The sequence below is a fragment of the Nothoprocta perdicaria genome, unplaced genomic scaffold, assembly GCF_003342845.1.
Source record: "Nothoprocta perdicaria isolate Ctin4 unplaced genomic scaffold, notPer1 scaffold_57, whole genome shotgun sequence".
In the NCBI taxonomy this organism is placed as follows: Eukaryota; Metazoa; Chordata; class Aves; order Tinamiformes; family Tinamidae; genus Nothoprocta; species Nothoprocta perdicaria.
In genome coordinates, this window is record NW_020455832.1 from 3,852,505 (window position 1) to 3,869,325 (window position 16,821).

At 41.4% G+C, this 16,821-nt stretch overlaps 2 protein-coding genes across 5 annotated transcripts in view; one reads left to right on the forward strand and one right to left on the reverse strand.

Moving 5' to 3' along the window:
• MASTL (microtubule associated serine/threonine kinase like) overlaps positions 1 to 12,397 on the forward strand; it is a 17,134-nt gene extending 4,737 nt beyond the window's left edge. The window contains exons 6-13 of the mRNA XM_026048784.1: positions 187 to 313; positions 930 to 1,090; positions 2,226 to 3,470; positions 5,379 to 5,517; positions 6,917 to 6,931; positions 8,510 to 8,623; positions 8,714 to 8,815; positions 10,490 to 12,397. Coding sequence (XP_025904569.1) covers positions 187 to 313; positions 930 to 1,090; positions 2,226 to 3,470; positions 5,379 to 5,517; positions 6,917 to 6,931; positions 8,510 to 8,623; positions 8,714 to 8,815; positions 10,490 to 10,647 — 2,061 coding nt within the window. The 3' untranslated portion in view covers positions 10,648 to 12,397. The remainder of the gene's footprint in view (positions 1 to 186; positions 314 to 929; positions 1,091 to 2,225; positions 3,471 to 5,378; positions 5,518 to 6,916; positions 6,932 to 8,509; positions 8,624 to 8,713; positions 8,816 to 10,489) is intronic.
• A 3,292-nt stretch (positions 12,398 to 15,689) lies between these two features.
• The window catches only part of ACBD5 (acyl-CoA binding domain containing 5), a 24,931-nt gene continuing 23,799 nt past the window's right edge, over positions 15,690 to 16,821 (reverse strand). For all 4 annotated transcript variants that reach the window (XM_026048742.1, XM_026048744.1, XM_026048741.1 and 1 more), the window contains one exon: positions 15,690 to 16,669. In XM_026048742.1, the coding sequence (XP_025904527.1) occupies positions 16,637 to 16,669 (33 nt within the window). In that variant the 3' untranslated portion in view covers positions 15,690 to 16,636. The remainder of the gene's footprint in view (positions 16,670 to 16,821) is intronic.

The following is a 16,821-nucleotide window of genomic DNA, read 5'->3' on the forward strand; positions in this document are numbered from 1 at the left end:
AAAAAAAAAAAAAAAAAAAAACCTTGAACTTATAATCTTGGATGATTTGCTTAGTTATTTTCTTTTTATTTATATACAGATATTTCATATATTTATGTATATTCTGATATATAGTTATTAGTTGTTTAAACATGCTCTCTCTCTTTTTTTTTTTTTTTTTTTTTTCCTCTCCTCTCTCCTTGATAGCATACTCCTGCTGGAATTGCAGGGCCCAATTCCCATCAAGCTTCTGATGGTTTCCATGGAGTGGTTTCTCCCACATCTCTGGTCCAAAAGGAAAATACTCCTCTTTCAGCAAAATTATTCAAAACATGTGAGTATCCTGAGAAAAGTTATCAAGTAACACTCTCGGCTAGAAGTTTTGGTTTTGTTTGCTTTTAACTTATGTGAACGGCTAGGATCACTTGTAAGAGACGGTCCTTTGGTCAGTGTCTTGCTGTCTACCTTCAATAGAAGGTCTGAGTCATCTTTTTTTGTTTTTTGTTTTTTTTTTCAGACAGATTACTACTCTCACCTTTTTTAAACTGTGCAACCTCTGAATTCAAAATCACCCTTTAAGATTTTATGGAAGTAGTGACAGTTCTTGCCATACTTTGAGTTTAATATAGCCACACATGTGTTCCATTTAAATTCTTATTTTCAAGCTTTGAGATTTTCAAGCCACAAATAAAAAGAAAGTTGCTGTCATATTAATACTAATGTTGTTTTTAATGCTTTTGCCAAACCCCTACCTCTGAAAAATGAGTGAACASATTATGCAGGAAAGATGACAAGAGGAAAAAATAGCTGTACCTTCCCCAGCCTTCCATAATTTCAAGGAGTGAAAGCTTGATGTAACGTGAAGCTGGATAACGTATGCTATATATGCTGCTATTTGGATCAATATTTGAGTATTTGGTTTTTTAAATTTTGTTTGTTTTCTTTGCAAGGCCTTGATAATTCTGCATTCTCCCCTGGGATGCCAGTGAGAAGTTTAACTCCATCTCTGCTGCATTCGAGAAGAAAGTTTGGTACCTCCAGTGCCAGCACACGTGTGTCCAGTATGGAATCCGAATGCTGCAGCAGCCCAAGGTGGGAGAAAGATGTAGAGGTCAGGATTGCTTCATCTTTTCTTTTTTTCCCACTACGTATTAAAATGACCTTGTGCTTATACATGTGATATGTATAAATCTTCTTCACTTTTTGTAGGTATTCCAAATGTAGAGAAAGTCCAACTGCCGGAAAAGAGCTCATTGTAATCCTTGTTGAGTTGGAGTATTTTGGATCAAACTATTMTTGCCACCTTCCTTCTCCTTCCTCCTCCCCTTCCCTGCCATCCCAAGGAACGAGTTACAGTAGCCATATGCAACAGGAGAGCAAACGCCACCCAGCCTGCAGGAAAGGGGGTGAAGTGAAGGCTGCTCCTGGGTTTTGCTTTATTCYCCACAGGATACACAATACTGGGAGTACTTGCTCTCTGGAAACTGACCTTATAACTATAGTTTTATTTGCCCAGCATGCAGACAGGAAAATTTTGTGAAAAGGCAGAAAATGGAAAAAATATGTATATAACATACACATTTCAGTCTGCTACCACTTAGGAAAAGCTGAAGTGTTTAAGATTCTTAGTACTGAAAGTTTTTTGTAGTAATTAACTGAGCATATGTAGTTAGTGATAGAGGCTATAAATGCTTTCTCCAATTTTAAACTGTTAATGCAATTCTGTACAGACTGATGTAAAAGACCTAAAGGAAAATGCTGCCTTGTCACTTAACAGTTTGTCTCTATCCCCATTTAGCTCACACACAAAACAGAAGAATTTGCATTTAAAACTGCGCAGTAATTTTTATCCATGTGCTTTCCAAGGCCTTACTTTTAATAGTGTGCTGCCAAAGCTAACAGTAAAATCCAAATTTCTCTTGTCACCTCTAAAGAGGTTAGGATGGGTTAGTTTAATTTCTCAATATAAAATGTTACTGGGCTGTCTATTGTATTCTAGCAAGGGGTGTGTGTGTGTGTCTTAAAGTCAAATTACCAGGCTTATTCCCAAATTTATTTTTTACTTTTTTTTGGAATGTGTCATTTATTAACCACTACTACTGGTTAGAAAGAATTAAGTAATTTTTTTCTAACTTCAAATACGTATTGAAATGGAAAGAAGATATATTCAAGGGCATACTTCTGTAAAGCTGTGATTGTATTTTTCTGTTGAGTTGATACTCAACTTTTAATGTTCTTATTTTCAGCAAACTGAAGATGAATTGTGTTCTGCAGCAGGCAATGCAAATAACAGTGAGCCAACTCTCCCTTCTAATGTGCAATTACTGAATGACAAAGATATCAAAGAGCTGAAGAAGAAAGAACTCGAGTCAGCCGTTTCTCCCATCAGTAGCAATGATTCTGGCAGCAGGCAGAAATTGGTACCAGAATGTTCTGATGTGATGGGTACTCCTGTAACCACACTGGATGCGAAAGGCATAGTCAGAAAATGTCTCTCTGAAAATAAGATTTGGGAAGAAAAACTTAACACGAATAAAAATGATACGACTAATGAAAAAGCAGAAACTTCCAGTCAGCAGCAGTCACCTTCATGGATGAAAGACCCTCTCAAGCCTAGCAAAGAGGAAGAAATTTTTGAAAAACCTGGTGTTAAAAGATGCTTTGAACTAGTTGACACTAGTCCTTGTCAGGAGCTTAACTATGTTAAAAAAAGCAATGCAGAATATAAGCGTGGCTGTCAAATCTCAGAATTTCAGGTAAATCAAAGGTCAGGTTTGACAACAGAAATTCAGTCCTTAATGCTTCGTGATGATAGGTGCCTACAAGAGACCTGCRAAAGCAAGGAACAAGTGAAGGGTGCTACTGGTAGGCAGCAAGCACTAGATAAATCCGTTACTCCCCTAATAGCTAAAAATCTTATGCGTGACCTGGATGCACACTGTGACAAGGATGATAAGAAGGAGTTTATGAATTCCAGTTTCTTGGGCACAGATGATGAAAAGCCTCTAGGAATCCTCAGTGCAGACTCTGATTTATCCTTTCCTGAAACGTCTGTTGCAGAGAGCCACTTAGAAAAGCAGCTCTTAGATTTGGATCAAAGTGTCAAAGACATCTCCTTTGAAGAAGCAAAACCTGAAGGCGCCCTAATAACATCTCCAAGCTTGCAAGGCGCTTCACAAAGCGGAGAAGAGAGTGTTGTCCAGGACTGCAGGTCRTTGCATCATGCACAGGATAATGGCCAAAAACATGGGACAGAAACTCACCTGGAGGCAGTATCTTCTCCTTCAGAAAAGATGATGAAAGCAGTGAACCTCTTCAAGCGAAATGCTGTTGCTTTCCGGAGTTACAACAGTCCAATTAACGTGTCCAACGCATCTGAGCCGTGTAGCATGGCTTCCTTGGAGATGATGGATCTTTCTCCTGCTTGTAGTGGATCTTACCCCACAGCCATCACTCCGTTACAGAAAGGAAGACCACACAGGGTGTATCAGGTCTGTGATGAGACGTGCCGAAATTCTGTGTGTGTTACSTAGTAGCAATGTGAAATTCTCCTCTTGGTCGGTAACTTAGAAAAGGCAATTGTCAGTAGTTTGTCAAAGATAACTTGCACTGGCAGGCTTGGGCTTGCTGCATTTGTGTGGCCACAAATGCTTGTTTTCAGTAAGAGCTTGGCAATACCTGCATGTCTGCTGCTTGCCCCTGCYCCCCCAGGCAGCTGCTTAGGGTGCCTCTCACAGAACTCCTTTGCTTTGACTGTGAACAGGTGAGGAAACACGGTGCTGTTCTGGCCCAACCTATTCCTGGTGCGGTGGTACTTCCTGGGGGTTATTTTAGATTTTCTGATGATGTGTTGGGTATCTTTCACTTACCTTCCTGATGCCCAGTGTGGTCTGTGAAAGCTGTTGGATTGCTGGTGCCTCGAGCCTGCTCTGTGTGTGTGTGTGTGTGTGTGTGTGTGTGTGTGTGTGTGTGTCCCCTTTGGTAGAGCTGCTGCTGTGATGGGTGCTGGTGCTGCCAAGTGCCCCTTACAAGCATATGATGAAAGTAGTAACAGCTGCCAGCATGTTATGAGGATTTTGCTTTGAGGGAGTTTATCCAATTAATAGTAAATAAAATCCTACAATTTCAAAATAAATTGGAGCCCTAGATGTGGGACAGGTATAGGTGTCCTTTTTAGTCCATGCTTACTGATTTATTCTAGTACAGATTTGCAAAACCTTTGTCCAGTTGCTTGAGTTTGAGCTGTAGGATTTAAAGCTGTTGGATAAAACCCCAAAAACACTTTTTAGTAACTAAGTGAATAATTTGGTGTGCCGAAAGGAGACTTTCAGAGCAGTATTTTGGGGAAGTCCTTTGCTTTTCTTCTAATGTCCTTGTCTCAATTGCTTGCTTATGTTCACCGTAAAATTTTAKTCCCTATAAAACTTGCAGCCATCTGAAATGGCATCAGGATTAACATGTACTTCACCTGCTGTTAAATGGATAAATGACTGATGGATTAAAGTATGTAAAAAGCTATCCCCTATTTAAGTTTCAAGTTGGAAGTATTTAAGGGTGTCACAAAACAGCACCATGGTAGATGATTGTGTATTTACTATTTCACTAGTGGATTATAGAGCCTGTATTAGGAACAGTGGTAACACATTGATCTGGTGCCTTGAAGACAAAGTTAAAAAACAAATTGCACCCAGATACTCGCATTCTTTATCTTTTAACATAGCCTTAATTCCAGTGCAACTGCCAAATGTTTTAATAGCCYCTGTAGGCCATAACGGGAAATTCTACATTGCAGTCAGGCTGTTAASAGGGAGAATTTTTTGATCCACTTGCAGGTTTGCCTGTGGTGTCTTCAGGTTTGTCCCTGATTGCTTTCTGAAGGCCTCTGTAGTTGTAAACAGGAGCAGAAGTCTAAATGGGCAGAATTTCATCAACAGTCATTCTGCAACTCCCAGGATACAGCTTAGACGTCACAAAGCTCATTCAATATCTCTAGAGGATATTTTATATGTAGTGAATGATATTCAGGCATCTTAAGGGCATCATTTGACACAATATACTTGCTTTATATTGGCTAGTATTGAGAACAATGCAAAAATTAAGTCTCTTTGGGTGTTCTTTTTAGTAATCAAAGTGCCTTTTTTTTTTAGATTCCGAGTTACAAGGGAATGTTGTGTGCTTTCTTTAAGGCATTAACTGCGTSTTTTTAGGGGGCATTATTTACCCTAAGGCTAATGCTATAAAGATGGAATTACACTTGGTCCGTGCTTGGGAATGTACAGCTTGTAACAAGCTGCTGACTTCCAAGTCTCAAGCGGCAGCTGCCCCTAGGGCATGGGGCAGGGGGTGGGCAGGAGCACAGGTTTGCTTTGACATCTGAACTCTTTCATTGCATGCCCCAGACCCCTCACCAGGGCGATGCTGGCACGCCGTACAGGACCCCAAAAAGCGTAAGAAGAGGAGCTGCCCCTGTGGAAGGTGAACGGATCTTAGGGACTCCGGACTACCTGGCACCTGAGCTGCTTTTGACAAAGCCTCATGGTAAGGAACACAACCCGTTAGAGTTACAAGTATTTGCAGGTTGACAGTGTCTTTAGAGTAATAAAAACTTGTATTACATTTTTCTTTTTAATATCTAGAGCCCAGTGTTTGCCACTACTCATGACTGTTTGCCTCAGTAGCTCATTAATTTTTATTTTTGCCAATAGCCAGAGGCTTGGGCTCTTTGACATAACCTTGCTAATTTAATCAGAAACTGCACTTAGGCAGCGTGAGACCTCAGGCTGGCTTAGGAACCACAGCGTGGCCATTCTGGGTGCGCTTAGACTTGTTTGTTGTAATTTAGCCAAATTTAGTATAAAAGGATCATGTTTCCAATTATTCTCAAACAAAACATCCCACGTTTATTGATACCAAAGCACTATGTGCAGTTGGCCCAGTTTACAAAATTGCCTTAAATCAGTTCTTGAAGTGATTTTATAGATTCTGTGAAGTATTGTGACAGGATCTCTCATCTACTGAAAACCAGTAGCAATCAGGTATTTCTTTCTCAGCACAAGTGCATAAACTTCATAATTTCTGCACAAAAAAAACCCTGAGGTCAGTGAAAAGGCTGAAATATTTTCCTGCTGATTTGAAAGAACCTTTCAAAAAAATCGGTGCGTGCCAGAGTAAGTTTGTTATATTTACAATCACACATCACAAAAAGTGTGCTCCTAGATTAACTGTTTTCTAAAGGTGATAGTCTTACCAATTATGTTGATATTGCTATTGAATCTTTCTTGAAAAATGGATAGATCACTAATCTGGGTAATAGGAGAGCTCTGCTTTGTATAACCAATGTTAATTAAAATGGCATTAAATATATTTACTATTTAAATGTGACAACTATAATTATTTAACTATTGTTTTGCATTTTCATTGAGGAATCTTGGATATTTGGCAGACATGAAAACTTGATAACCTGATATAATCAATCGTATAGAGAGAATGAAAAAAAATCCTATAGAGAGAATGAAAAACTTAGTTTCAAAATGGTTTTCACACAATTATAAAATGTTTTCAGGACTTGAGTGATGATTTCAAAGGGTTTGCAGTTTCCTTTGGGTAAACAACAAATTTCCCATTAACTTCAGTCCTACCAGGATTTTCTAGAATTGAAACTTAAAACTTTTCTTCATCAAATACTTTTGGAGTCATTAACTTGCTTATAAATGTAGCTGCAATATTAAAATATTTTATGATGTTATGAGAATTTGTTCCTGTTTGTTAACTCATACTTAACATTAACGTTTTGTTTTATTGTTGAGCTAACAGCTTAAAAAAGTCTACATTCCTTTGCCTTCACTCAGAGAATTGTACCTAAAATATTTACTGGTGTTTAGATTTGTTAGGCTGTTTGCAGTAATTGTAATGCCCTTCATTATCTTTTCATATGCAGGAACTCTGACCTCTGGTGAGTTTGCTTTGGGCTGCATAGAAAAGGCGTGTTCAGCAAACCTGTGAACAGTCAAAGTATAATTAGATCACAATTTCCAAGAAAAAAAAAAGTTTGATTAATACTGTTTTATATATGGAAGTATATGTCCAGGATGTGCTGCACATAATGTGTGGATGCTTCCAAAAAAAAAATAAATCCAGGAAACTTCAATATCTCTGTGCCTGGGCTATCAGAAGTCGCACGCTGAAGCTCATGCTGCAGGAGAAAAGTCAGCAGGTGCCTTCTGGGTGACTTCTTGTAATGGGAAATAAACCAGAGAGATGATTTTCCTCATTACTTGCTGTCATTTTTATGCAGTCAGTTGGAATCAGTTTGTATATGTGGCAAAGACGATTCCAATCTATGAGACCTACGCAAGACTCTCATTTCTGATTCTTGCTTTGTGTTAATAGATGGGGAAAGTGGTAGGGTAGGATTTAGTCTTAATTAGTCAGACTTGAACGGGGGAAGTTTCAGCTGAAACCCGCTACACTGCTTTGGAGTTGTGATCTTCTTACACTTTGCTACAATGGAGAATATTTTATCTAAGTACATCTAACAATAGTGGATGTGACCTCGCTGCTTGGAAATGCTCAGCTTGGTGAGATGTTCTCACTGCTGTAACACGCTGCTTAAAAGTGTGTTGCATTATTTTTAGTTGCAGTTGTATAACTCCGTTTTCAGACATGCTGATATTTGGTCAAATGGACTTTTTGAAATGACTGAAAAATTTGCTTTTCTGCCTTGAGGTTACTTAAAAAGTGACTTAAAGCTTTTTTATATTTTTTTTATTTATAGTATCTATACACATAAACAAGCAAACAAAAAAGCTATTTTTTTTTTGAAGCAAGTTCATTCATTCTTTATACAGTGGAGCAAGCATGGCTTAAAGATGCAGAAAGCTTAGAGCGCATGCAGTGGTGTTTGGGGTTGCTCTGCCTGCTTCTTTATAAATGGATTAATAAGATGGGGCAAAAACTGGAACCCAAGGGTGCAAAGCCACTTAAGGAAGGCACAAAAGCTGGTGACTGCACACTGTGGCTACAGGCACTGCACCAATCAACCTCAATGCAATGGGAAACTCTTCACGTGGTGGTTTGTCTGCACAAGCTGTCATCAATATTTTGGCAGAAAATTTCGATGAATGAAAATGAAGCTCAAAAGCTTGAATTCTTGGAGTCTTGTCAAAGAAATGAGAGGAAGGTGTGGGGTTATAGCATGGAGCATTCATCTCTAGGGGAGGTGTGGAAGTGTTTGATCCAGAAAACAGCCCCTTAGAGAAGGCCACCTATGAATCCTTTGTGACAGGCACTGATAATGCTGGGACTGTAATGAATAAAGGAGCCACTGGGGAGGGGGTTGAAAAAGCCCTTAACCAATCTTTCATCTTAGAAATGATTATTAAGTAAAACTTTTCTTTTTGGAGAATTTAAATGTTTTTACATTTTTGCTATGCCTAATCTTCTAATATTTGCACGTACCATTATGTGTGACAAATGCAACGTTGATTAAGTAGCTTTGTTTTATTTAATGGCCTGGCTTTCCCCTCTTCAGGTTCTGCTGTGGACTGGTGGGCCCTTGGAGTTTGTCTGTTTGAGTTTCTAACTGGAATCCCACCTTTTAACGATGAAACGCCAGCACAGGTCTTCCAAAATATTTTAAAAAGAGGTAATTTGTTGTAGTGATTAGGGGAGCATCTTTGTAACAAAGTTTGTTGTATGGTTTGAATTACTGACTCGTTTGCATCTTTACCCACAGATATTCCCTGGCCTGAGGGTGACGAAAAGCTGTCTGATAATGCCCAAAACGCAATAGATATTCTTTTAACCATTGACAGTGCTAAGAGAGCTGGACTGAAGGGTTGGTATTGAATTTATTTCTTGTGCTCTTAACACACGAAAGCGTTGTCCTCTTAAAACTTAGACTAGACTAGCAAGTGTAGATGCCTGTTTAGGCTCCATATACAGTGTCAGCACAATTACTGAGTCACTGAATTTGCTGTGCTGCTTGTGGCAAGGTTTGACTTTTCCTCTTTCAGCAGATACAGAACTCTTCTTTACCTTAATGTGTGTTTTGCTGTGAATGTTTAGTGTTTGACATCTGATATACCAAAGTCCACTATTTGTGGCCATGTTGTGGACATACCAAAGTCCACAACAAATCCCTGCAACAGATGTTTGGGGAATCTTGCTGTAATTAATTTTAGGCATGTAATCAAGGTTTCTGTGGCTTGGAGGGAAAGCATCTTAAAAGAGGACAACTCAAGGAACTATTTTAGGAATCTGCATTTCTACACTGAACATACAGAGAACATGGAGTTAGACAGTGGGAGTACTTTACAAAGTGTGTGTGTATTTTTATATCTCAATTGTAGAGGGGCTTAGGCTCCCTTGCTTTCATAATAGGGACTACATTTTTTGAAGTTTAATAACACGGAAGAAAACTTACTGCATGAAATTGGGGGGGGGCGGGGGCGGGGAAGGAAAAATCTTTGAGAAAGCTGCCTGAGAGATTGTTAATTAAGGAAATTACTGTGCAAGTGGTTACTTGTGAAGAGACCAAAGGCTGGAAGATGAAATTAGGCCAACTCGGATTAGGGAAGGCCCACATTTATAAGTGTGCCTGATGCCAGCTGGGAAATCCTTGGCTTCTTAATGACTCTCTAAAGCATCTAAGGTCTTAGTTTGAGGATGTTTTAATAAAGTTAATGTTAAGGGCAATAACTTGTGTAATAGGGTGAAAAAGCTGGTTGCCTGTGATTTTAGTGCAGTTTAAACTGCTATAATATGCTAAACTGCTAAAATATGACATAATTGTTTCTTCCAGTCTTCCTGCTGTCATCACATTACAATAAACGTAATGGTGATTTATCCCCCCTCAGCTGAAAAATAGCTTCCCTGATTTAATCAGATTAGCAAAACAACTTTCATTATGGATTGATGTTTTATGATGAGAAGTTCATCATCAAATGCTACATGCCAGAAAGTCTGGTGGCCAAAATGAGCAGGACAGGGAAGTCCTGGAGGGAAAAGCTTACAGCTTGGTTGGTTGTCCTGCCTCCAGTAGCTGGGAAAGAGGAGCCTGATGGGCTGTGGGCATTTGACCATCGGTGGCTTTTAGTCTCCAAGTATGCAGGTAGGGAAAGGACAGGTGGCCTGTGATGGAGGCTTGCAGTGACTTCTGTATGTCTTCACTCGAGGATTTAGACAAAAACTACAAACAGACTTAGTTTAAAATGCTTGTGGTGTCCAGTGATGAAAAATGTCTCTTCTGTGACAGCCCCTAGGTATCTCTGAGCCAGTGTATGGGCTGTGTAGGACAGGATCTCGATGTGGGGGAAGGAAGGTTGTTGCTGTGTCAATAGTTTCACCTCACTGAGATGGGGATAACTACAACCTAGTTGCAGTGGAGCTTGAGCTCTGCAGAAGAGTAAAACAGAACCAAAAAAGTGATGACTTTTCACCAAGTGAAAAAGGTGCCTCTGGGTCCTGGATAGAAGGAAACGCCTAATGTTTGTATGAACTTCTCTTTCAGAGCTGCAACGCCACCCCCTCTTTGACGGTGTGGACTGGGATAATCTACAGCATCAAACGATGCCTTTCATACCCCAGCCTGATGATGAAACTGATACCTCTTATTTTGAAGCTAGGAATAATGCTCAGCACCTGACAGTGTCTGGATTTAGTTTGTAGCATCAAGATAAGAGATTTTTTGCACACTTACAGGTTGTCCAATAACACTAGTTTGGTCTTGCTAAGTTTTCTCGCCAAATTTAGAGTGTTTCAAGTGAGCAATCTGCTTTTACTATTGATTTCTTGATTCTAAAGTGAAACTACTGTACAAAATTTAGTGGGTATCAAGTGCCTTTATGCTACTTTTTATTTATCTCACTTACTGCACCTTATTGAGAAGTCAGAGTGTTGTATTTCTTTAACACTTTACTTGGCAAAACATTGTTCTTTTGTTCACTGTTTTTAAGTGATGTGCAAGCATTTAGGAAGTGGGGAGCTGTTTTATTCATACATGCTAATTGCCTTAAGTACAACATAGCTACCTGTGCTTCAACGTAGGCTCATCTGAGACTCGTCCTTTGGAACCAAGTTGAATATATGTCCTTTATGCAAAACTGATGTCCCCATTCATGGCGGGAAACTGAAGTCTTAACACCCTGTTGAAATGCCTTATTTCTCTGCTTATCTCATTCCACGAAAGGTTAAAATGGGCAGTGCTGTTTGCAGTGAACTCAACAGTAGGTTCCTTGCAGTGTTGCAAAGGCTGCCCGTAGTTCTGCTGCTTCCCATCCTTTGCTAGACAAATGGGGTGCGGGAAGAAAACTTCAGGCAATTCATATATTCTTGGTTGGAGTTGTTGTAATCATTTAGACTTGGCCTTGAGGAAGGGCTTGAGCAGCAAAACACTTCAGCAGTTCTTGCTTTAACTAGAAAGCATGGAGCATGTGTGTGTGTTCATGTTCTTCCTCATGTCAGATGTTAGAGAACAAAAAAATCATCTTAGTGTTGGCTGATGAGTGAAGTGTTGTTGATATTGAAGCTGCTACGTATTAAAGACTAAATGTACTGCAAGTTCATAGACTATTATATTGTACGTTCACAGCCACATTTTAGATTTCCCTAGGAGCTGAGTTACAAGTCTCTTTCCAGTGTTAGACTTTGTAATGAGGGCCAAAAAGCCTTTTAAGTATACTTCAAAAATGCAACATGAGAAAATGCGTGGGGTTAGATTTTAAAGGGTTGCTGTAGCTAAAAGATGGTAAGTTAATTAGTATTAATTTTTGTTCTTTTTGAGTTGTCTCATTGAAGATTTTTATTTTGCAGGTTTGTGCTGTCAGTTAAGCGATGGCAGGTGCTGGGTGGCAGTGCGAGCCCCGCTGGCTTCGTGCCGCGAGCCTAGCAATTTGCTGTGACTTCCTCAGGCTGCTTTCCAGGCTTGGAGAATTCACACTCCATGGCCAGGGCAGGGAGCTGTCCCTTCCTTGCATAGCTTCCTGCAACATGAGACTTAAGGAATGGGGTTTTGAGTCAAAAATCCCTATGTCCGCTAGGTTTCCTGCTTGTCCTTTCAGGTAGCTAACAAAGAATTGGGAAGGGAGAGGGGAAAATCCTAATTTCTTTGAGGTGGCTGAAGAGCTACTCGCTAACAGTGCAGAATGCTGGTGTTACCCTGCACGGGGCCTGCAGCTGGGGCCCATCATAGTGAAGCAGAAGGTTAGAAAGCTGCCAGACCTGGTGAGCAAACCTGCTGCCCTCACTAAGGCAGCAGCTTCTGCAGCCTCTGACGTGTTAAACTGCTGCGTGGAAAGAAGGAGGGGAGAACTGCGTGGGGCGCGCTATGGAGGCATGAGCAATAGAAGACTAAGGAGCAGAAGTTCTTTAGTTCATGTTAAAAATGCAGGCCACTTTGTGTATGTGGAATGTGCTGAACTCTAATGAAAAATCATACCTTAATTGAAATAGTCACTGGTATTTGCTACAAGTGTAAAAAAGAATTGCATAAATGTGGTTTAGAAAAGCGTCTTGTGAGAATCACTTTTGCAGTAAGGAAAAATCCTTTATGAAGAACATGTTAGGAAATTGTCAGCACCAAAGCTGCTGTGATCAGTAGCTTGCAGGCGGTGACAGCATTTCCCGTTCTGCAGTACAGTGCATTCGCATTCCCTTGAAGAATCATTTTGAGCCATAGTGGCTGTTCATCTTCAAGATGTCACCCTACTGCATTTTCCATAAAGAGCTGCGAGGATCAAGCTTTTATTTAAACTTTTTAAACCATAACAATAAGCTCTAGGGCTACTCAAAGGTCTGACGTTTAAGTACCCTAACACAGGTGCACAGAACCAGAGATGATAGCGCGCGCTGAAGCACTAGGCGGGAAGAATCCGTGCAACTCCTCATTTAGCCCGATAACCGTGAGGCCTGCCGGCACATCCCGTGGTTCCGCCACCGCTCCCAGGTTGACACGCGAGCGAGCGCTGCGGAAGAGCGGAGCGCCCGGGGGCCGCGCAGCCCAGGCCTGCGGTCGCGCTTGCGCAGGCACCACTGCAGGCTTCGCACATCCCTTCCATTCACTATCTGGTTTTCAGCCTGGTGACAGCAAAGGTAGAGTTCAGTGCTGATTTTCCTAAAAATGTCTCCTAGCATTTTTCTTCCACATAGTTTGTTTCAAATAGCCTCTTTAACTTGAGCAGACAGAAAACCTGGCATTGCTGCTTAACTTAAGAGACATTGCAGGGAAAAATACCTTTTTTTTTTGTATCAAATGTAATAATGGAAGGTTAAAGCTGCTTCCTGTGGAGTATTCCTGGGCAGGCAGCTGTGCCCAGTTGTGCCTGCAGGGCCCAGGCTTCTCCTTGCCTGCGGGTCCTGTGTTTAAGCCCTGCGGCTTCCAGGCTCTCCGGGGCGGTTTCTCTGCTGTCACCTGGCCGAGGCCGAGGGCTGTGGCCGGCGATGGTCCCGCCGGGCGGCAGCACCCACGGTCGGAGCGGGCGCCGGGGCCCCCGGAGCCCCCGTGCATGCGGCACCGGGAGCCCGGGAGCTGCCGCCGCCGCGCGTGTTCAGTACTGCTGGGCCTGCCTGTGCCCGCTCGCCCAGCAGCCTTGATCCTGCTGCTGGCCGCGAGCTTTTAAAAATATATGCTTTGCACTCTGTCCTATATAAAATAAAAATAAGCACTGCAGTCTTGCTGCTATGGCTGTGTTTTTGTCTATGTATTGGCTCACTGGGACTGGTTTTCTTCAGAATCTTCCTTATATTTAAATGTGTTTATCTGTAAGGGGTGGGGTGGGGGAAAAGGATGCTGCTCTTTTACTTAAAAAATCAGATTATAGGTAAGGAAATACTATCAAAGTAAAAACAAATTGTGCTGTGCAGTGTGTGAACAGCTACTCTAAAGCACTCGGCTTGCAGGGAATGAATGAAAAACCTTCTGCAGCTTCTCAATTTCACAGGCCTAGCTGGTGAGCTCCCATGCTGAACTTAGTGCCATTATCTGCACTAGTGCCTCATCCAAGCTTTCCCTGTCGTCTGCAGCTCCAAAGCTCGGGGCAATATTGCATTCCTTCATACCACTGTATCACCATCTCTGTTGCCTTTTTGGTCGGTAATAGCATAAAGGGGGAAATCGGAGGAAAAATGAGGATAGGCAGTGCCCTAGTGAGGACAAGGATGTGCTCTCCCATAAATGTGTGTGTGTGTGTCCCTTGCATCCTGCAGCTGCCCGGCTCCACAGGGGCCCGCTGTTCAGTTCTCGTTGCCTCTCTGTGCAGCAGTCCCGGGGCCCCTCAGTGCTGCTCCGCATCCCGCTGTGCGCACAGGGGTGGGAGCGTGGGGCCTCCATCCCGTGGGGCTGGGCCGGGAGCTGCCCGGGGCCCTGCCCGAGTGGGTCCCACCTGCTGCTGAGGGTGCGAGTCCGCTCTGGGGCACCATGTGAGGGGGTGGCTCCGGGGCTGCCCTGTGACAGGCCGGCCCCATTGCTGCTCCCAGCCGCTCTCGGGGCCAGCAGCCCTTCAGGGAGCTCCAGCAGGAACAACGTGCGCCAGGTCTCACCCTGGTGACTTGTTGTGGTGTCGCTGTCCCTAATTAAGGCCGTGCCTCCTCAGGCACCATCAGGTGATAAAAGTGGCCGCTCGCTGGAGCCCTGGGTGGCCGCGAACAGGCCCCACCTCCCCACCTGACGCTCCCATCTCGGGGGCTCCTTGGGTCGGGGCTACACGGGGCGCTGGGTGCACCTGAGGCAGCAGCCGCAGGGCAGTGAGAGAAGTCAAATCAAATACAGCCTCTGGAGGGACTCATTTATTGAGATATGAATAAATAACAGAGATAACACGCTGCATGGTTTCACCGGGACGCTAACAACAGCTGGTACCTTTGGTAAAGTCTATCCTGCCTTTGAAAGCTTTAAAATACCCAAATGCAGCCTTGTTAGCAAGGGGGAAAGGTGCTCTGTAGTGCCGCTTAGTAAGGAGGGGGTTGGTTTTTAATCAGGATTAAGCTAAAATAAACTCCCTGTGTAGCTTCCATCATTTCAAGTTATTAAAACTAGGGAGACTTTAAACAAGGGGCACCATGGCTGGCTTCAGAGGATGGCAGGAGGCCCCATACGAAACATCAAACCACCAGATTAGTGCAGCTGTCTTCAAAGATGGTCTCGGTTTATTTTTTTTTAATTCAACTTTACACCAAAAAAAAATGGAAGAGGGAAAAATCGCTTAAAAAATAACACAACTAATGACTAAAATTGCTCTGATAATCACAGAATTTAATGTTTGTCTTACATTTTTATACAGTATAACTTGTATGAAAAATGCTTTCCAAACCATAAGAAAAATTCAGGAAGGACAGAAAATTATTTTCCTTAAGAATAAATTGTAATATTTACTCTGGCTGAAAAATGAAAGCACAGATAACATGGTGGTACTTATAAATATTCCAACTTTAAACAGATGTTAGGGTATGATGTATTTATTTATAGCAAATAAATGTCCTAAATTTGACAAAAAATGTGGTATTAAATGCACTTCCATTTTCCAGAGATTTAGATAACTTAATATGTATTTAAAAGTTAACTGTAAAGCATGCTTTTCAATTAAGCCAGCTTCACGAGGTTGTACATTTATCTGCATATTGGTTAATAAATAATCTGTGAAAGGAAACAAATCAGCACCAAAATTAGCCTCAAAAAATTGTTTTGCAAGGAAGTAGGAGGATAAGAGAAAAACACAGGAATTGCCTTTTATTTTAATGAGTGGGAGAAGTCCAAAAGAGAGTAGGACTAGGTAAAATCTTATTTTAATTTGCCATAAACTGACATCAGAAGACTTACTTAAATACAGTGAGCTTTCTAAAATTTTAGAGATATTCTTACAGAGTTAGTTTTTAATCTCCACTGAAACCTTGTGCATTTCCTATACGTTTTACTTAGGCCAAGGTGTTGACATGAAGAATACAATTATCAACATTAAATTAAGGTGCAGCCTCTTTAGAAGAATCCCTTGTACCACACACTGCTTGCACACCGATACCTGACACCTCCCCCCTTATCAACAGCTCTGCCTTGCAAGACAAATTATAACAGATCTCTAGATTCCTTTGCAATTTTATGGATAAGTGAAACATTCAATTTTCCTTTTTGAGCCATTTACAAGGAAATTGGCTCCACTGTGGTTTAGCAGCAAAAATAACCGGCTCCAGGGCTCAGAGCTGTGTTGTATCCCCCCCACTGGCTTACAGTGTGTAAGGAATCCATAAATTCATATGTCACTACTGTTCTCAGCTGATAGAAGGGAGCCCTGGCAAAAACAGGCAGAGATCCCATGACTGTAAAATTATTTCTATGTTAATTTTACATATTTTTCATTTACTCTTTTACAAAGATGACATTTTCCCCATTATCTGACAACAGTGAGATCAGAAATTACGGAAGGTCCACCCCTAAGCACCTTCCGGAGTAATTCTTGTTCATGGTGTTTTAAGGATGGAATTAAGTTTATTTTATTCGTAACCTAGGAGCAGTGAATCATTCAAGTATCAGTAACGTTAGTTCTTAAATGTTTTGCTCAAAGGTAGTACAAAATATTACTACAGCAGAAGGAACGGCATCCCAGATCCTGAGGTTCTATGAGAAGACAGAATTCCTTCACTTTCCAGGGCCTCCTAGTCCTAGTAGTCTTTAAGTGAAGTCGTAAATTCTCAATTCAGTTTTCTAGAAGAAAAAAAACAAATTCATGAAAGAAACCTTCAAACACGAGATGACTATTCATTTGGCTAAACATCTGAAATCAAAAGGCTTTAAATTTAATCAAGTTTAAATAGGAAGTTTAAATAGGAAGTTTAAATAGGAAGTTTAAATAGGAA